Raw genomic sequence first — 22,442 nt, 5'->3', positions numbered from 1 at the left:
GTGTATCTAAACAATTAACACACCCTCTGTCCGTGTATCTAAACAGTTAACACACCGTCCGTCCGTGCATCTAAACAATTAACACACCTTCCGTCCGTGTATCTAAACAGTTAACACACCGTCCGTCCGTGCATCTAAACAATTAACACACCTTCCGTCCGTGTATCTAAACAGTTAACACACCGTCCGTCCGTGTATCTAAACAGTTAACACACCGTCCATCCGTGTATCTAAACAGTTAACACACCCTATGTCCGTGTATCTAAACAGTTAACACACCGTCCGTCCGTGTGTCTAAACAGTTAACACACGCTCTGTCCGTGTATCTAGACAATTAACACACCGTCCGTCCGTGTATCTAAACAGTTAACACACCGTCCATCCGTGTATCTAAACAATTAACACACCGTCTGTCCGTGTATCTAAACAGTTAACACACCGTCCGTCCATGTATCTAAACTGTTAACACACAGTCCGTCCGTGTATCTAAACAGTTAACACACCATCCGTCCGTGTATCTAAACAGTTAGCACACCGTCCGTCCGTGTATCTAAACATTTAACACACCGTCCATCCGTGTATCTAAACAGTTAACATACCCTCTGTCCGTGTATCTAAACAGTTAACACACCGTCCGTCCGTGTATCTAAACATTTAACACACCGTCCATCCGTGTATCTAAACAGTTAACACACCCTCTGTCCGTGTATCTAAACAGTTAACACACCGTCCGTCCGTGTATCTAAACAGTTAACACACCGTCCGTCCGTGTATCTAAACATTTAACACACCGTCCGTCCGTGTATCTAAACAATTAACACACCGTCCGTCCGTGTATCTAAACAATTAACACACCCTCTGTCCGTGTATCTAAACAATTAACACACCGTCCGTCCGTGTATCTAAACAGTTGACACACCCTCTGTCCGTGTATCTAAACAATTAACACACCATCCGTCCGTGTATCTAAACAATTAACACACTGTCCGTCCGTGTATCTAAACATTTAACACACCGTCCGTCCGTGTATCTAAACAGTTGACACACCCTCTGTCCGTGTATCTAAACAATTAACACACCATCCGTCCGTGTATCTAAACAATTAACACACTGTCCGTCCGTGTATCTAAACAACTAACACACCATCCGTCCGTGTATCTAAACATTTAACACACCGTCCGTCCGTGTATCTAAACAGTTAACACACCATCTGTCCGTGTATCGAAACAGTTAACACACCCTCTGTCCGTGTATCTAAACAACTAACACACCGTCCGTTCATGTATCTGAACAGTTAACACACCCTCTGTCCGTGTATCTAAACAATGAACACACCGTCTGTCCGTGTATCTAAACAGTTAACACACGCTCTGTCTGTGTATCCAAACAACAAACACACCGTCCGTCCGTGTATCTAAACAGTTAACACACCGTCCGTCCGTGTATCTAAACATTTAACACACCGTCCATCCGTGTATCTAAACAGTTAACATACCCTCTGTTCGTGTATCTAAACAGTTGACACACCCTCTGTCCGTGTATCTAAACATTTAACACACCGTCCGTCCGTGTATCTAAACAATTAACACACCATCCGTCCGTGTATCTAAACAATTAACACACCATCCGTCCGTGTATCTAAACAATTAACACACCCTCTGTCCGTGTATCTAAACAATTAACACACCCTCTGTCCGTGTATCTAAACAATTAACACACCCTCTGTCCGTGTATCTAAACAATTAACGCACCGTCCGTGTATCTAAACAGTTGACACACCCTCTGTCCGTGTATCTAAACAATTAACACACCCTCTGTCCGTGTATCTAAACAATTAACACACCATCCGTCCGTGTATCTAAACAATTAACACACCCTCTGTCCGTGTATCTAAACAATTAACACACCCTCTGTCCGTGTATCTAAACAATTAACACACCCTCTGTCCGTGTATCTAAACAATTAACGCACCGTCCGTCCGTGTATCTAAACAGTTGACACACCCTCTGTCCGTGTATCTAAACAATTAACACACCCTCTGTCCGTGTATCTAAACAATTAACACACCATCCGTCCGTGTATCTAAACAATTAACACACCCTCTGTCCGTGTATCTAAACAGTTGACACACCCTCTGTCCGTGTATCTAAACAATTAACACACCCTCTGTCCGTGTATCTAAACAGTTAACACACCGTCTGTCCGTGTATCTAAACACTTAACACACCGTCCGTCCGTGTATCTAAACAGTTGACACACCCTCTGTCCGTGTATCTAAACAATTAACACACCCTCTGTCCGTGTATCTAAACAATTAACACACCGTCCGTCCGTGTATCTAAACAATTAACACACCGTCCGTCCGTGTATCTAAACAATTAACACACCCTCTGTCCGTGTATCTAAACAGTTGACACACCCTCTGTCCGTGTATCTAAACAATTAACACACCCTCTGTCCGTGTATCTAAACAATTAACGCACCGTCCGTCCGTGTATCTAAACAGTTGACACACCCTCTGTCCGTGTATCTAAACATTTAACACACCGTCCGTCCGTGTATCTAAACAATTAACACACCATCCGTCCGTGTATCTAAACAATTAACACACCCTCTGTCTGTGTATCTAAACAATTAACGCACCGTCTGTCCGTGTATCTAAACAATTAACGCACCGTCTGTCCGTGTATCTAAACAATTAACGCACCGTCTGTCCGTGTATCTAAACAATTAACACACCGTCCGTCCGTGTATCTAAACAATTAACACACCCTCTGTCCGTGTATCTAAACAGTTGACACACCCTCTGTCCGTGTATCTAAACAATTAACACACCCTCTGTCCGTGTATCTAAACAATTAACGCACCGTCCGTCCGTGTATCTAAACAGTTGACACACCCTCTGTCCGTGTATCTAAACATTTAACACACCGTCCGTCCGTGTATCTAAACAATTAACACACCATCCGTCCGTGTATCTAAACAATTAACACACCCTCTGTCCGTGTATCTAAACAATTAACACACCCTCTGTCCGTGTATCTAAACAATTAACACACCCTCTGTCCGTGTATCTAAACAATTAACGCACCGTCTGTCCGTGTATCTAAACAATTAACACACCATCCGTCCGTGTATCTAAACAACTAACACACCATCCGTCCGTGTATCTAAACAATTAACACACCCTCTGTCCGTGTATCTAAACATTTAACACACTGTCCGTCCGTGTATCTAAACAGTTGACACACCCTCTGTCCGTGTATCTAAACATTTAACACACCATCCGTCCGTGTATCTAAACATTTAACACACCGTCCGTCCGTGTATCTAAACACTTAACACACCGTCCGTCCATGTATCTAAACAGTTGACACACCCTCTGTCCGTGTATCTAAACATTTAACACACCATCCGTCCGTGTATCTAAACATTTAACACACCGTCCGTCCGTCTATTTAAACAATTAACACACCGTCCGTCCGTGTATCTAAACAATTAACACACCGTCCGTCCGTGTATCTAAACAGTTAACACACCGTCCGTCCGTGTATCTGAGCTGCCACTCTCATTTATCCACCCAATTGATGCATTTATCCACTTGTTTATGATGTAATATCCTACCGCAGCGCTGGGTAACGTGCTAAGTGTGATCATTGAACAATTTTACCTCTATTGATCTGCCTATCTATCCATTCATCTGTCATTCAATTATTATCTTTCTAGCTAGCTAGCAAACGATCTATATTCTATCTGCCTACCTATCTAACTGTCTAGCCATATGTCTATTCATTTACCCATCTCTCCATCGATCATCTGTACATCTGTCTGGCTGTCTTCCTGTCTATACGTCTGTCTTTCTACCTGTCTGTATGTCGATTTGTCTTTCTGCCTGTATGTCTATCAGTCTATCTTTCTGTCCGTCCGTCTGTCTATCATCTGTGCCTATTGTCTACGCATCTCGCTCGCCCTCATGTATCGCTTGTCTGTCTATCAGGTCTCCGTCTATCATTCTGTATCTAGATTAGATTAGATTAGAGATACAGCACTGAAACAGGCCCTTCGGCCCACCGAGTCTGTGCCGAACATCAACCACCCATTTATACTAATCCTACACTAATCCCATATTCCTGCCAAACATCCCCACCTGTCCCTATATTTCCCTACCACTTACCTATACTAGTGACAATTTATAATGGCCAATTTACCTACCAACCTGCAAGTCTTTGGCATGTGGGAGGAAACCGGAGCACCCGGAGAAAACCCACGCAGACACAGGGAGAACTTGCAAACTCCACACAGGCAGTACCCGGAATCGAACCCAGGTCCCTGGAGCTGTGAAGCTGCAGTTATCATCTATTTATTTATTTATTTATCTATGTATTATTGTCCATCTATTTAATGTTCTGTCTAAATTACAGACACCTCTCAACAACTATTGTCGAAAATGTCCTCCGTTTTATCCTTTTACACCACAACTGACAAATGAAAGTTTATTTAGAGACACGTGCTGAGGATCACGTTCCTGCTTTGCCGGTAAAAACGAGCCACGAGCAGGAATCCTGTCACGATTCCGCAAACTGGGCAAACGAGGGTTTTTAATTGGGTTACTCGGCAGATTACAGGTCTAAGTTAGCATTGAGAACTTTCAGTGTTGGGTTAGTCAGACTGGGATGTTAGTGCCGTTAAAAGAGTATTATTGTAACTCAGCGTCATATTAGTGAGACCCGAAGGCATTGGTGGCTGTTGAGGTTGTCATTCACATTTAAATGAGTTGAGTTACCTTGCACTTGTTGGTTTTTCCGTTTTACGTGTATGTGTGTTAGCAACAACAGTCCTAGCACCAACAAAAGACATACCACACCAAGGATTATATATTTTCTGTACCTTATCGGCATAGTATCTGTGGGAGGAAGCATATACCCAACATGTGAATGGATGTCCAAGGCAGGTTCCATGTCATACAATTGCGGCTCTTGTTGATCTTGTTAATGTTGATATTCAGTGAGACTTGGGATTGCTCCTACAAGGAGGTGCGGGGAAATGAGATGAGGGGAAATTCCCTCACGCAAAGGGTTGTGAATCTGAGGGATTCTCCACCCCCCCCCAGAAGGTAGTGGGTTGAATATATTTAAGGCTGGGATTTTTTGGTCTGTCAGGGAATCAAGGGATATGGGAAGCAGGCGGGAAAGTGGAGTTGAAGCCCAAGATCAACCATGATCAGATTGAACGGCGGAGCAGGCTCGATGGGCCGAATGGTCTCCTCCTGCTCCCATTTCTTATGTTCTCTCATCGGGATATAGGTTCCAATCATTATTTTCATCGTTACGTTCCGCACTTTGTAAAGCATATTCAGTATGTCACAGACGCTCCTTGCATCGGACTGTATTGTAAACCAATTATTTAGTCCACTTTTTATGAATCGTTTCAAAAACTGAGAGTAGCTGCTCCTCGACTCTGACCAAAATGGATTCTACCTTTGAACCGCCAAGGGCTTCATCCCTTTGCAAGGCTGTGGCAGCAACCGAGAATCAATAATGCCATAATTTTCTGGGGTTTTTTCCCCCCTTCCCTAGTTCTAAATAATTGGAGATCATTTCATATATCCACTATTTAGTAAAGAGCAAATCCTGTCAGTATCAAAGCAGACCCCAGTCTTAATAACTTCCAAAGTGTGTTAACTCATTCTACGCTGTTGGTGCGAGTTGCAAACTTAAATCAACCACCTGAATTATTTGCCCAAATAATATTGTTCTAATTAATATAGATCTGAGAATATCTCATTGTAGTTTAGGACTCTTGAACTGTTTTATTTGTTTTTCACAATTATACATTTTCACGCTTTAGAAGGTTCCCCCTTTCAAGTTGTCTTCTCTCCTTAAGGTGTTCACTTCCTCGGGAACTCACACCGACACTGCGTGTCCTGTATCTAGTGTTCAATGCCCTGCGGTTGTCAGAGGGATACTGCACAGTGGGCAATATCACCTTGCCAACCTCACCCCCAATGTCGACATCTCCCAAGTGCAACTTGCGGACATGCAACACCGTACATTCCAGAGACTGGCAGACTGGAAGTAACAAACCTATCTTACTCCTGAGCCCTAATCGAATCTGCAATATTTTGGTAGGTGTCCAAATTTCTCCAGTCAGATTCACCCAGCCACATTACTGACAGGGCCCTGATTGAAGTCACAGGTGACAACACCCAGTTCTGCCTCTCTGAACGCCGCCACTGTCTGCGAATGTCCGTCATCCCGTATTGCATGAGCAGAAATGCTCTCCAATTAAATGTTGGGAAGACTGAACGCTCCCCTGCGCAAACTCAGTTCCCGACCCACCAATTACTTTCCTCTCCCTGGCCACTGTCTGGGGCTGAACCAGTCCGTCCACCATCTCTGTGTCTTATTTCACCTTGAGCTAATCACCGAGGCCCGTATCCTCTCCATCGCCAGGACTGTCCACTTCCAGCCTTGTAATATCCCCCGTCTCCGTCCCTTCATCTGCTGCTGAAACCCTCGTCCTTCATTTACTACCTCCAGACTCGACCGTGCTTGGGATCTCTGGGCCAGAAGCTCACCTTCCAGCCTCCGTAAACCTCATTCATTCAAAGCTTGGTTGCCCACATTCCGACTGGCACCAAGTCCCGTTAACCCACCATTTGATGACCGGCGTTGGTTCCCGGTCCAGTGACGCCTCAAATTTCAATGCCTCAAGCTTGTGCTTAAATCCTTCCGTGCCCTCCCTCTCTGCGAATTGCACCCCCCGCCCCCCAATCCCGGGGCCGATTTCGATAGCATGACCTTTTCAAACACTGTAACCTCGCCACACGGCGAGGAGGTGCTGCAAAGTTTGCACGCCTACCTAAAATGTTCAAGGTCGTCTGACTGGAAAAGATTCCGTCAGGAAAGGTGGTCCAGGAGCAGGTGTAAATGCCCGCGTCGCTCCCGCTGGAGTTGGCTATCACAAGCGAGGCGTCGCGCGGAGAAGGGTGTCTGAAATATATCCGGCTGGAGTCGGGCTTCGCTGGGTAGCTCGTCCCATGGATGGGACTGTACACGGCCACATTTGCAGTCTGGTTAGCCTTCTTCCATGTGACATCGACAACATTCAGTTCCGAGTGGGAAAGGGTTAACTGGCAAGGCAGTGTCACAACCTGCTCCTTGTAACCAGTTACAGAGAGCAGCGTGTGCACAGTCACCCCAGGGCGAGCTGCGGGGAGGGGGAGAAAAATACAGATTTAGTCAAAGGCAGGCCTTCTGCTCTTCATGGTTCTCTTTCTGTCCTTTAGAACATAGAACATAGAACAGTACAGCACAGTACAGGCCCTTCGTTGTGCCGAACCTTTAACCTACTCTAAGATCAAACTACCTACATACCCTTCATTCTACTATCATCCATGTACCTCTCCAAGAGTCGCTTAAATGCCCCTAATGTATCTGCTTCTACTACCACCGCTGGCAGTGCATTCCACGTACCCACCACTCTCTGTGTAAAGAACCTACCTCTGACATCTCCCCGAAACCTTCCTCCAATCACCTTAAAATTATGCCCCCTGGTGATAGCCCTTTCCACCCTGGGAAAAAGTCTCTGGCTATCTACTCTATCTATGTCTCTCATCATCTTGTACCCCTCTATCAAGTCACCTCTCATCCTTCTTCGCTCCAATGAGAAAAGCTCTAGCTCCCTCAACCTTTCTTCATAAGACATGCCCTCCAGTCCAGGCAGCATCCTGGTAAATCTCCTCTGCACCCTCTTTAAAGCTTCCACATCCTTCCTATAATGAGGCGACCAGAACTGAACACAATATTCCAAGTGTGGTCTAACCAGGTCTTTATAGAGCTGCAGCATAACCTCACGGCTCTTAAACTCAATCCCCCTGTTCATGAAAGCCAACACACCATATGCTTTCTTAACAACCGTATCAACTTGGGTGGCAACTTTGAGCGATCTATGGGCGTGGACCCCAAGCTCCCTCTGTTCCTCCACACTACCAAGAATCCTGTCTTTAAGCCTGTATTCTGCATTCAAATTCGACCTTCCAAAATGAATCACTTCACACTTTTCCAGGTTGAACTCCATCTGCCACTTCTCAGCCCAGCTCTGCATCCTGTCAATGTCCCGTTGCAACCTACAACAGCCTTCCACACTATCCACAACTCCGGCAACCTTTGTGTCATCGGCAAACTTACTAACCCGGCCTTCCACTTCCTCATCCAAGTCATTGATAAAAATCACCGCGTTTTGTCTGAATATTTGCTCTTCCCCCCCCCCCCCCCCCCCACCCCACCAACCCGGCATCTCTACAAACCGGGCTGGGCATCGAAACAAGCAAGAGTTGACAACTTGGGAATGAGCTGACTCCCTATCACAGTGAAAGCAAGGGGAGCGGGGGAAACCCATCCAAGAAGCAGAGAGTTGCACAGTATTTAAAGCACAGAAACAGGAATCCGTGCTGGTGTTAATGCTCCACACGAGCCTCCTCCCACCCCTCTCCATCTCACCCCATAACATATCCTTCGATTCCCTTCCCCCTCTTGTGTTTATCCAGCTTCCCCTTAAATATATCGAGACTATTCACCGCAACCACTCCCTGTGGTAGCGAGTTCCACGTTCTCAGCACTCTCTGGGGACAGAAGTTTCTCCTGAATTCCCGACTGGATTGATTCGCGGCTCTCTCGTGTCCATGGCCCCTTGTACTGGTCTCCGCCTCACCTTCTCCACGTCTACTCGAAGCAAAAACCCTTCAGTTTGCGAAAGATCTCCTGCCAGGTCACCCCCTCAGCTGCCACCTCTTCTCAAGAGAACAGCCTAGTCTCTTCAGCACTTCCTCTCTGCCGACTGAATATTGTGCAAACCCTGGTTTCACACCAGCCCCCGCGTGTAGCCGCGTTCGGGGAGTGCACTTGGGTTATTTTCAAACCGGAGTTTATTTACAATCTACACTCACCTCTCAATTTGAAAGATAAGTAGTCGGGGAAGCCGAGCTTGCACGCCCAGTACTTCTCCGGCTGATTTTATCAAAGTCATTCTGCAACTCCCTGCATAAAGAAAGATCCGAAACCACTGGTTAATGTATAACCACAGCCTCGAAAAGATCACTGCTTCAACAAAGAGATTTACTGGAAGTGTGTGTTAAAGTGAAACCTTTCAGATCAATTGGAGCTCATTCCTATCCGCTTTGGCCCAGGAAAAGCAGAAGGAAACAGCTTTTAGATTGTCTTGACTGGGTGAGATATCATCTTACCTTTGGATGGCTGTCATCAGTTATATCCCTGTTGACTGCAATGCAGTATCTGCAAGGCCGGGGGAAGCAGACTCAATTGGAACTTTCAAAAGGGAATTGGATCATTATTTGAAATGGAGACATTTTGAAGGGCTTTGGGCAAAGAGCAGGAAAGTTGGACTTTGTCAAAGTGCCAGCTCAGGCACGATGCGCCTGTGCTGTAAAGTGTTGTGATCCGACTAAACAACTGAAGCAATGTGGTTGACTCTTACATGCCCTCTGAAATGGCCGAGCAAGCCACTCAGTTGTACCTAACCGCGACAAAGTCAATAAAAAGGAATGAAACCGGACGGACCACCCGGCATCGGCCTAGGCACCGGAAATGACAACGGCAAACCCAGCCCTGCCGACCCTGCAAAGTCCTCCTTACTAACATCTGGGGGCTTGTGCCAACATTGGGAGAGCTGTCCCACAGACTAGTCAAGCAACAGCCTGACATAGTCATGCTCACGGAATCATACCTTACAGACAATGTCCCAGACACTGCCATCACCATCCCCAGGTACGTCCTGTCCCACCGGCAGGACAGACCCAGCAGAGGTGGCGGGACAGTGGTATACAGGAGGGAGGGAGTTGCCCTGTGAGTCCTCAACATCGACTCCGGACCCCATGAGGTCTCATGGCATCAGGTCAAACATGGGCAAGGTAACCTCCTACTGATTACCACCTACCGCCCTCCCTCAGCTGATGACTCAGTACTCCTCCATGTTGAACACCACTTGGAGGAAGCACTGAGGGTGGCAAGGGCACAAAATGTACTCTGGTTGGGGGACTTCAATGTCCATCACAGAGAGTGGCTCGGTAACACCACTACTGACCGAGTTGGCCGAGCCCTGAAGGACATGGCTGCGCGACTGGGTCTGCGGCAGGTGGTGGGGGAACCAACACGAGGGAAAAACATACTTGACCTCGTCCTCACGAATCTGCTGCAGATGCATCTGTCCATGACAGTATTGGTAGGAGTGACCACTGCACAGTCCTTGTGGAGACAAAGTCCCGCCTTCACATTGAGGATACCCTCCATCGTGTTGTGTGGCACTATCACCGTGCTAAATGGTACAGATTTCGAACAGATCTAGCAATGTAAAACTGGGCATGCATGAGGTGCTGTGGGCCATCAGCAGCAGCAGAATTGTACTCAACCACAATCTGTAACCACATGGCCCAGCACGTCCCCCACTCTAGGAGACCTACCCTGGTTCAATGAAGAGTGCAGGAGGGCATGCCAAGAGCAGCACCAGGCATACCTCAAAATGAGGTGTCCACCTGGTGAAGCTACAACACAGGAATATCTGCGTGCCAAACTGCGTAAACAGCATGCGATAGACAAGAGCTAAGGGATCCCATAACCAACAGATCAGATCTAAGCTCTGCAGTCCTGTCACATCCAGTCGTGAATGGTGGTGAACAATTAAACAACTAACTGGAGGAGGTGGCTCCACAAATATCCCCATCCTCAATGATGGGGGAGCCCAGCACATCAGTGCGAAAGGTAAGGCTGAAGCATTTGCAACAATCTTCAGCCAGAAGTGCCGAGTTGATGATCCATCTCGGCCTCCTCCTGAAGTCCCCAGCATCACAGATGCCAGACTTCAGCCAATTCGATTCACTCCGCGTGATATCAAGAAACGACTGAAGGCACTGGATACTGTAAAGGCTATGGGCCCTGACAATATTCCGGCAATAGTACTGAAGACCTGTGCTCCAGAACTTGCTGCGCCCTTAGCCAAGCTGTTCCAGTACAGCTACAAAACTGGCATCTACCCGACAATGTGGAAAATTGTCCAGGTATGTCCTGTACACAAAAAGCAGGACAAATCCAACCCGGCCAATTCCCGCCCCATCAGCCTACTCTCAATCATCAGTAAAGTGATGGAAGGTGTCATCAACAGTGCTATCAAGTGGCACTTGCTTCATAATAACCTGCTCACTGACGCTCAGTTCAGGTTCCACCAGGGCCACTCAGCTCCTGACCTCATTACAGCTTAGTTCAAACATGGACAAAAGAGCTGAACTCAAGAGATGAGGTGAGAGTGGCTGCCTTTGACATTAAGGCAGCATTTGACCGAGTATGGCATAAAGGAGCCCGAGCAAAACTGAGGTCAATGGGAATCATGGGGAAAACACTCTGCTGGCTGGAGTCATACCTAGCGCAAAGGAAGATGGTTGTGGTTGTTGGAGGTCAATCATCTGAGCTCCAGGACATCACTGCAAGAGTTCCTCAGGGTAGTGTCCGAGGCCCAACCATCTTCAGCTGCTTCATCAATGACCTTCCTTCAATCATAAGGTCAGAAGTGGGGATGTTCGCTGATGATTGCACAATGTTCAGCACCATTCGTGACTCCTCAGATACTGAAGCAGTCCATGTAGAAATGCAGCAAGACCTGGACAATATCCAGGCTTGGGCTGATAAATGGTCAGTAACATTTGCACCACACAAGTGCCAGGCAATGACTATCTCCAACAAGAGAAAATCTAACCATCTCCCCTTGACATTCAACGGCATTACCATCGCTGAATCCCCCACCATCAACGTCCTCGGTGCAACCATTGACCAGAAACTGAACTGGAGTAGCCATATAAACACCATGACTACAAGAGCAGGTCAGAGGCTAGGAATCCTGTGGCGAGTAACTCACCTCCTGACTCCCCAACTCCATCTACAAGGCACAAGTCAGGAGTGTGATGGAATACTCTCCACTTGCCTGGATGGGTGCAGCTCCAACAACACTCAAGAAGCTTGACCCCATCCAGGACAAAGCAGCCTGCTTTAATTGGCACCCCATCTACAAACATTCACTCCCTCCACCACCGACGCACAGTGGCAGCAGTGTGTACCATCTACAAGATGCACTGCAGCAACGCACCAAGGCTCCTTAGACAGCACCTTCCAAACCCGCGACCTCTACCACCTAGAAGGACAAGGGCAGCAGACGCATGGGAACTCCACCACCTGCAAGTTCCCCTCCAAGTCACACACCATCCTGACTTGGAACTATATCGCCTTTCCTTCACTGTCACTGGGTCAAAATCCTGGAACTCCCTTCCTAACAGCACTGTGGGTGTACCTACCCCACATGGACTGCAGCGGTTCAAGAAGGCAGCTCACCACCACCTTCTCAAGGGCAACTGGGGATGGGAAATAAATGCTGGCCTGGCCAGCGACGCCCACATCCCATGAATGAATAAAGAAAACTGCAGGGAGTAAATTCCTCCTGTGCCAATCACAGTTTTCGACTCAGGTTGCAAAGCTTACTAATCGGAAACAGAAATACATTTAGATTGTAACCAGGCAGCTGATCAATGGGATCTGACAGACATGCTCTGTTTCTCCTTTGCTGTACCCATCTCTGCCTCTGTCTCTCTCTCGCTGTGCCACTCTCTCTTTCTCTCTCTGTCCCTGTGTTTCTGTGTGTGTGTGTGTGAGTGTGTGTGTGTGTTAATCCCAGCACGGCAGTTTGAGAATGGGAACTCAGTCGGGAATAACATCTGGAAATATGAAGCCAGTGTCAGTAAAAGCGACCAGGAATCTGTCGGACTCTTGTAAAACCCAACTAGTCCTTTATGTCGTTAAGGGAAGGAAATCCCTTGAGGAATATAAAGACAGTAGGAAGGAACTTAAGCAAGGAGTCAGGAGGGCTAAAAGGGGTTATGAGAAGTCATTGGCAAACAGGATTAAGGATAATCGCAAGGCTTTTTATACATATATAAAGAGCAAGAGGGTAACCAGGGAAAGGGTTGGCCCACTCAAGGACAGAGATGGGAATCTCTGTGTGGAGCCAGAGGAAATGGGCGAGGTACTAAATGAGTACTTTGTATCAGTATTCACCAAGGAGAAGGACTTGGTGGATGATGAGCCAAGGGAAGGGAGTGTAGTTAGTCTCAGTCATCTCATTATCAAAAAGGAGGAGGTGTTGGGTGTCTTGCAAAGCATTAAGGTAGATAAGTCCCCAGGGCCTGATGGGATCTACCCCAGAATACTGAGGGAGGCAAGGGAAGAAATTGCTGGGGCCTTGACAGAAATCTTTGCATCCTCATTGGCTACAGGTGAGGTCCCAGAGGACTGGAGAATAGCCAATGTTGTTCCTTTGTTTAAGAAGGGTAGCAAGGATAATCCAGGAAATTATAGGCCGGTGAGCCTTACTTCAGTGGTAGGGAAATTATTAGAGAGGATTCTTCAGGACAGGATTTACTCCCATTTGGAAACAAATGGACTTATTAGCAAGAGACAGCATGGTTTTGTGAAGGGGAGGTCGTGTCTCACTAATTTGATTGAGTTTTTTGAGGAAGTGACAAAGATGATTGATGAAGGAAGGGCAGTGGATGTTATCTATATGGACTTTAGTAAAGCCTTTGACAAGGTCCTGCATGGCAGACTGGTACAAAAGGTGAAGTCACACGGGATCAGAGGTGAGCTGGCAAGATGGATACAGAACTGGCTCAGTCATAGAAGACAGAGGGTAGCAGTGGAAGGGTGCTTTTCTGAATGGAGGGATGTGACTAGTGGTGTTCCGCAGGGATCAGTGCTGGGACCTTTGCTCTTTGTAGTATATATAAATGATTTGGAGGAAAATGTAGCTGGTCTGATTAGTAAGTTTGCGGATGACACAAAGGTTGGTGGAGTTGCGGATAATGATGAGGATTGTCAGAGAATACAGCAGGGTATAGATTGGTTGGAGACTTGGGCGGAGAAATGGCAGATGGAGTTTAATCCGGATAAATGTGAGGTAATGCATTTTGGAAGGTCTAATGCAGGTGGGAGGTATACAGTAAATGGCAGAACCCTTAGGAGTATTGACAGGCAGAGAGATCTGGATGTACAGGTCCACAGGTCACTGAAAGTGGCAACGCAGGTGGATAAGGTAGTCAAGAAGGCATACGGCATGCTTGCCTTCATTGGTCGGGGCATAGAGTATAAAAATTGGCAAGTCATGCTGCAGCTGTACAGAACCTTAGTTAGGCAACACTTAGAATATCGCGTGCAATTCTGGTCGCCACACTACCAGAAGGACGTGGAGGCTTTGGAGAGGGTACAGAAGAGGTTCACCAGGATATTGCCTGGTCTGGAGGGCATTAGCTATGAGGAGAGGTTGGATAAACTCGGATTGTTTTCACTGGAACGACAGAGGTGGAGGGGCGACATGATAGAGGTTTACAAAGTTATGAGCGGCATGGACAGAGTGGATAGTCAGAAGCTTTGTCCCAGGGTGGAAGAGTCAGTTACTAGGGGACATAGGTTTAAGGTGAGAGGGGCAAAGTTTAGAGGGGATGTGCGAGGCAAGTTCTTTACACAGAGGGTGGTGAGTGCCTGGAACTTGTTGCCGGGGGAGGTGGTGGAAGCAGGTACGATAGCGACGTTTAAGAGGCATCTTGACAAATATATGAATAGGAAGGGAATAGAGGGATACGGTCCCCGGAAGTGCAGAAGGTTTTAGTTTAGGCAGGCATCAAGATCGGCGCAGGCTTGGAGAGCCGAATGGACTGTTCCTGTGCTGTACTGTTCTCTGTTCTTATTGAAAGCCTCTTATAGCCGGTACCTGTCTCGTGTCCCAGCCCGGTGGTTGATTGTTAACTTCCCTCTGACGTGTATCAGATTGTATCACTAGTTCTGGGAAATCAATGTTAGCCCAGATCTGGAGAATGAATGAAAAGTTAGCATTCTTTCATTGCAGTTGTCATTCTCCATGTGTTTCTGCCTGGTTACAATACGCGCTGATATTCTGCATTACTTCCAATAAGATCCCTGTATAATTTCACGTTTCTAATCAATCCAGGCATCAACTGCAAATGACTGGCAAGTTGGAGGACAGGATATGGAGAATACAGTTTGAAACAATTACAGTCAAGAAATAAAACACATCTATAAAGCAGAGGGGGAACTGACTCTGTGAATGGAAGAAGATGAATGAATGTCATTTCTGATTGATCGGCAGGTACACAGGGGATAAGAGAAGCTGACATGCGGGTACCTAGCCTAACAAAGTGACACATTAATGAGTAGCAATGAACATAGCAGTTAAGATGTCACACTTCATTCTAATCAATCGTTTCATAACAGTCAATGGATGGGGAGTGAGAGAGAATGCTTGTTATCGATTAGGAGCAAGATCACTGTCCTCACACATCTCTGCAGAATAACTTTACTACTCCGGCAGTAGATATACAGACAGGCAGACAGATAAATACACACACAGATAGATAGAGACACAGACAGACAACTGATAGATAGATAGACAGATAGTTGGACAGATAGATAGATAGACAGGCAGACTGACAGGCAGATAGACAGACACATATATGGGTAGACAGACAAACAGACAACAGATAGCTAAATAGTCAGACACACAGACAGATAGATAGATAGATAGATAGATAGATAGATAGATAGATAGATAGATAGATAGATAGACAGACAGACAGAGAGACAGATAGTTAGATAGATAGATAGATAGATAGATAGATAGATAGATCGATAGATAGATAGATAGACAGATAGTTAGATAGATAATTAGACTGACAGGCAGATAGACAGACACATATATGGACAGACAGATAGACACATATATGGGTAGACAGACAAACAGACAACAGATAGCTAAATGGTCAGACACACAGACAGATAGATAGATAGATATTTAGATAGATAGATAGATAGATATATAGATAGATAGATAGATAGACAGAGAGACAGATAGTTAGATAGTTAGACAGACGGATAGATAGACAGATAGACAGACCGACCAACAGCTAGATAGATAGATAGATAGATAGATAGATAGATAGATAGATAGATAGATAGACAGACCGACCAACAGCTAGATAGATAGATAGATAGATAGATAGATAGATAGATAGTTAGATAGACAGACAGAGAGACAGATAGTTAGATAGTAAGACAGACGGATAGATAGACAGATAGACAGACCGACCAACAGCTAGATAGATAGATAGATAGATAGATAGATAGATAGATAGATAGATAGATAGACAGACAGAGAGACAGATAGTTAGATAGTAAGACAGACGGATAGATAGACAGATAGACAGACCGACCAACAGCTAGATAGATAGATAGATAGATAGATAGATAGATAGATAGACAGACAGATAGATAGATAGATAGATAGATAGTAAGACAGACAGAGAGACAGATAGTTAGATAGTAAGACAGACGGATAGATAGACAGATAGACAGACCGACCAACAGCTAGATAGATAGATAGATAGATAGATAGATAGATAGATAGATAGATAGTTAGTTAGATAGTAAGACAGACGGATAGATAGACAGATAGACAGACCGACCAACAGCTAGATAGATAGATAGATAGATAGATAGATAGATAGATAGATAGATAGATAGACAGACAGATAGATAGATAGATAGATAGATAGATAGATAGATAGATAGATAGACAGACAGACAGACAGACAGACAGATAGATAGATAGATAGATAGATAGATAGATAGATAGATAGATAGACAGACAGAGAGACAGAGAGACAGATAGTAAGACAGACGGATAGATAGACAGATAGACAGACCGACCAACAGCTAGATAGATAGATAGATAGATAGATAGATAGATAGATAGATAGACAGACAGACAGACAGACAGACAGATCGATAGATAGATAGATAGATAGATAGATAGACAGATAGATAGATAGACAGACAGATAGATAGATAGATAGATAGATAGATAGATAGATAGATAGATAGATAGACAGACAGACAGAGAGACAGAGAGACAGATAGTAAGACAGACGGATAGATAGACAGATAGACAGACCGACCAACAGCTAGATAGATATATAGATAGATAGATAGATAGATAGATAGATAGATAGACAGACAGACAGACAGATAGATAGATAGATAGATAGATAGATAGATAGATAGACAGATAGATAGATAGATAGATAGATAGATAGATAGATAGACAGACAGATAGACAGACAGATAGATAGATAGATAGATAGATAGATAGATAGATAGATAGATAGACAGACAGACAGAGAGACAGAGAGACAGATAGTAAGACAGACGGATAGATAGACAGATAGACAGACCGACCAACAGCTAGATAGATAGATAGATAGATAGATAGATAGATAGATAGATAGATAGACAGACAGAGAGACAGATAGTTAGATAGTAAGACAGACGGATAGATAGACAGATAGACAGACCGACCAACAGCTAGATAGATAGATAGATAGATAGATAGATAGATAGATAGATAGATAGATAGACAGACCGACCAACAGCTAGATAGATAGATAGATAGATAGACAGACAGACAGAGAGACAGAGAGACAGATAGTAAGACAGACGGATAGACAGACAGATAGACAGACCGACCAACAGATAGATAGATAGATAGATAGATAGATAGATAGATAGATAGATAGATAGATAGACAGACAGAGAGACAGATAGTTAGATAGTAAGACAGACGGATAGATAGACAGATAGACAGACCGACCAACAGCTAGATAGATAGATAGATAGATAGATAGATAGATAGATAGATAGACAGACAGAGAGACAGATAGTTAGATAGTAAGACAGACGGATAGATAGACAGATAGACAGACCGACCAACAGCTAGATAGATAGATAGATAGATAGATAGATAGATAGATAGATAGATAGATAGACAGACAGACAGAGAGACAGATAGTTAGATAGTAAGACAGACGGATAGATAGACAGATAGACAGACCGACCAACAGCTAGATAGATAGATAGATAGATAGATAGATAGATAGATAGATAGATAGACAGACAGATAGATAGATAGATAGATAGATAGATAGATAGACAGACAGACAGAGAGACAGAGAGACAGATAGTAAGACAGACGGATAGATAGACAGATAGATAGATAGATAGATAGATAGATAGATAGATAGATAGATAGATAGACAGACAGACAGAGAGACAGAGAGACAGATAGTAAGACAGACGGATAGACAGACAGATAGACAGACCGACCAACAGATAGATAGATAGATAGATAGATAGATAGATAGATAGATAGATAGATAGATAGACAGACAGAGAGACAGATAGTTAGATAGTAAGACAGACGGATAGATAGACAGATAGACAGACCGACCAACAGCTAGATAGATAGATAGATAGATAGATAGATAGATAGATAGATAGATAGACAGACAGACAGAGAGACAGATAGTTAGATAGTAAGACAGACGGATAGATAGACAGATAGACAGACCGACCAACAGCTAGATAGATAGATAGATAGATAGATAGATAGATAGATAGATAGACAGACAGATAGATAGATAGATAGATAGATAGATAGATAGACAGACAGACAGAGAGACAGAGAGACAGATAGTAAGACAGACGGATAGATAGACAGATAGATAGATAGATAGATAGATAGATAGATAGATAGATAGACAGACAGACAGACAGAGAGACAGAGAGACAGATAGTAAGACAGACGGATAGACAGACAGATAGACAGACCGACCAACAGATAGATAGATAGATAGATAGATAGATAGATAGATAGATAGATAGACAGACAGAGAGACAGATAGTTAGATAGTAAGACAGACGGATAGATAGACAGATAGACAGACCGACCAACAGCTAGATAGATAGATAGATAGATAGATAGATAGATAGATAGATAGATAGATAGATAGACAGACAGAGAGACAGATAGTTAGATAGTAAGACAGACGGATAGATAGACAGATAGACAGACCGACCAACAGATAGATAGATAGATAGATAGATAGATAGATAGATAGATAGATAGACAGATAGATAGATAGATAGATAGATAGATAGATAGATAGATAGATAGATAGATAGATAGACAGACAGAGAGACAGAGAGACAGATAGTAAGACAGACGGATAGATAGACAGATAGACAGACCGACCAACAGCTAGATAGATAGATAGATAGATAGATAGATAGATAGACAGACAGACAGATAGATAGATAGATAGATAGATAGATAGATAGATAGATAGATAGATAGTTAGTTAGTTAGATAGTAAGACAGACGGATAGACAGACAGATAGACAGACCGACCAACAGCTAGATAGATAGATAGATAGATAGACAGACAGACAGACAGACAGATCGATAGATAGTTAGACTGACAGGCAGATAGACAGACAGATAGATAGACAGATAGACAGACCGACCAACAGGCAGAAAGATACGTAGATAGATAGATAGATAGATAGATAGATAGATAGATAGATAGAGTCATAGAGTCATACAGCATAGAAACAGGCCCTTCGGCCCACCGCATCCATGCCGACCATAATGCCTATCTATACTAACCCCACCTGCCTGCATTAATTCCATATCCCTCTATGCCTTGCTCATTCAAATACTTGTCCAGATGCCTCTTAAATGTCGCTACTGTTCCTGCCTCCACCACCTCCTCAGGCAGCTCATTCCAGATACCCACTATTCTATGTGTGAAAAATGTACCCCTTTGATCCCCTTTAAACCTCCTCCCTCTCACCTTAAATCTCTGCCCTCTAGTTTTAGTCACCCCTATCATGGGAAACAGACTCTGGCTATCTACCCTATCTATGCCTCTCATAATTTTATATACCTCTATCATGTCCCCTCTCAGCCTCCTTCGCTCCAGGGAAAACAGACCCAGCTTATCCAATCTCTCTTTATAACTCAAGCCCTCCAAACCAGATAACATCCTTGTGAATCTTTTCTGCACCCTCTCTAGCTTAATCACATCTTTCCTGTAGTGCGGCGACCAGAACTGCACACAGTATTCCAAATGCGGCCTAACCAACGTTATGTACAACAGTAACATGACGTCCCAACTCTTGTACTCAATGCCTCAGCCGATGAAGGCAAGCATGCCATACACCTTCTTCACCACCCTGTCGACATGTTGTTGCCTTTTTCAGGGAACTATGTACTTGCACCCCAAGGTCTCTCTGCTCAACAACACTCCCCAGGGCCCTGCCATTCACTGTATATGTCCTGCCCTGGTTTAACTTCTCAAAATGCATCACTTCGCACTTGTCTGCATTAAATTCCATTTGCCACTCCCTTGCCCACTTTCCCAGTTGATCTATATCCTGTTGTAACCTTAGACAACCTTCGTCACTGTCCACTATACCACCAATTTTGGTGTCACCTGCAAACTTACTAATCATGGCCTTAACATTCACATCCAAGTCATTAATATATATGACAAACAACAGAGGGCCCAGCACCGATCCCTGCGGCACACCACTGCTCACCGGCCTCCAATCTGAAAAACAACCCTCCACTACCACCCTCTGCCTCCTATCACCAAGCCAATTTTGTATCCAATTTGCTAGCTCACCCTGGATCCCATGTGTTCAAACCTTCTGGACCAGCCTACCATGCGAGACCTTGTCAAAGGCCTTGCTAAAGTCCTTGTAGACAACGTCCACCGCCCTGCCCTCGTCAATCCTCTTGGTCACCTCCTCAGAAAACTCAATCAAATTCGTGAGACATGATTTCCCATGCACAAAGCCATGCTGACTATCCCTAATCAGACCATGCCTTTCCAAATGCATATAAATCCTGTCTCTCAGAATCCCTTCCAATAACTTTCCCACCACTGATGTAAGGCTCACTGGCCTGTAGTTCCCTGGCTTATCCCTGCTGCCCTTCTTAAATAAAGGCACAACATTAGCTATCCTCCAGTCTTCCGATACCTCACCCGTGGCTAACGATGAGATAGATAGATAGATAGATAGATGAAAGACAGGCAGGCAGACAGATTGATGAACAGAGATAGATAGATAGATAGATAGATAGATAGATAGTCATGAGATGTAGGGAGCTAGATATATATATGGAGAGAGAGACAGACAGACAGACAGTCAGATGTGGAGAGATAGTTAATAACTTCGGCTTTTAAAGGACGGAGTTAACACTTACCATGAGCCGCACTGCTGTTAAGGAAGCAAACACTGGAGAATAAAACAAACTTGATCACTGGTTTCATGTTTTGAGTTCAGAGGAAGGAAGCAACGACGGAAAACGGTACTTCCTCAAAAATGTAGCGATTTCCCATTAATCCATCCCTGTTTCTGGTTCAACTTATCCGTTCTCTGATCAAAGCGATCGGAGTCTCGAAACTCAAAGCCCCAGATACACACAGAGATACACACAAAGATACACAGAGACACACACACAAAGATACACAGAGACACACACAAAGATACACACAGAGACACACAAAGATACACAGAGACACACACACAAAGATACACAGAGACACACACAAAGATACACAGAGACACACACACAAAGATACACAGAGACACACACACAAAGATACACACAGAGACACACACAAAGATACACACAGAGACACACAGCTGCACACACACACAATGACAGCAGAACTATTGGCTCAATCTCTCGGGAACTCCTCGATCTGAAAAGAGTGAAAGCAGAGATTGATACACATCTTTCAAGTGGGTTGAGACAGGAACTGTGGTGAACCAATAAAAGTTTGCCTGGGCTACAAATCAGTTATCGCGAGAGATAAAGACAGGGGTTGGGGTGGGGGTTCTGTCACTTTGCACAGATGTTGATCAACCAATGTGTCTGTATGTTGCGAACGTACTTCAAGAAATCGCTTAATTTCCCTGCAGAAATAACAACAACAACAAAATAGCAGTTGGTTGACACCAGATTATTTGTCTTGTCAGTCTTAAAAGGCTGGATTTTGATGGGGGCGAACGGTGCTCACTGTGGAAGTGAAGATGGGACGGAACAGAGTTGAGCGCAGACTGTAACCTGAACTGAGTGGAGTGTGAACACAGTGGGGGGCGGGGTGGGGGAGAGAGTTGACAACTTGGGAACTCATTGCGGAGGGGAAGGGAGGCCCAACATGTTGTTCCCTGCACTTGCGGTGGTTTGTGTAAGCACAGCAAACATTGGGAATTTCCTCGGCAATTTCGTGCAAGTTACTGAGTGAAATAACCTTAAAACAGACTGGAATACATACATCTAGACCCTGGTGTAAACTACCAAAGAACAAAGAAAATTACAGCACAGGAACAGGCCCTCCAAGCCTGCGCCGATCCAGATCCTCTATCTAAACCTGTCGCCTATTTTCTAAGGGTCTGTATCTCTTTGCT

At 44.6% G+C, this 22,442-nt stretch overlaps 1 protein-coding gene across 5 annotated transcripts in view; it reads right to left on the bottom strand.

Annotated features, from left to right (window-relative positions):
• The window catches only part of LOC137352704 (nectin-3-like protein), a 133,978-nt gene extending 112,205 nt beyond the window's left edge, over positions 1-21,773 (bottom strand). Inside the window, exons 1-3 of one of the 5 annotated variants that reach the window (XR_010969765.1) lie at positions 9,245-9,265; positions 6,862-7,209; positions 4,784-4,903 (exon numbers count right to left, since the gene is read on the bottom strand). Coding sequence is in view for 2 of the 5 variants with exons in the window: in XM_068018432.1 (XP_067874533.1) it covers positions 4,784-4,903; positions 6,862-7,209; positions 21,232-21,298 (535 nt within the window). In the remaining 3 variants the exon portion in view is untranslated. Of the gene's footprint in view, positions 1-4,783; positions 4,904-6,861; positions 7,210-8,712; positions 8,917-8,947; positions 9,016-9,244; positions 9,266-21,231 lie in introns of those variants that run through there. The other 4 variants (XR_010969764.1, XR_010969763.1, XM_068018432.1 and 1 more) reach the window with 4 other exon arrangements.
• Positions 21,774-22,442: the final 669 nt, after the last annotated feature.

This window comes from Heterodontus francisci, chromosome 39, assembly GCF_036365525.1.
Source record: "Heterodontus francisci isolate sHetFra1 chromosome 39, sHetFra1.hap1, whole genome shotgun sequence".
NCBI lineage: Eukaryota > Metazoa > Chordata > Chondrichthyes > Heterodontiformes > Heterodontidae > Heterodontus > Heterodontus francisci.
The sequence above is the reverse complement of the archived record's forward strand: the minus strand, read 5'-3'. Positions and strand labels throughout refer to the sequence as shown.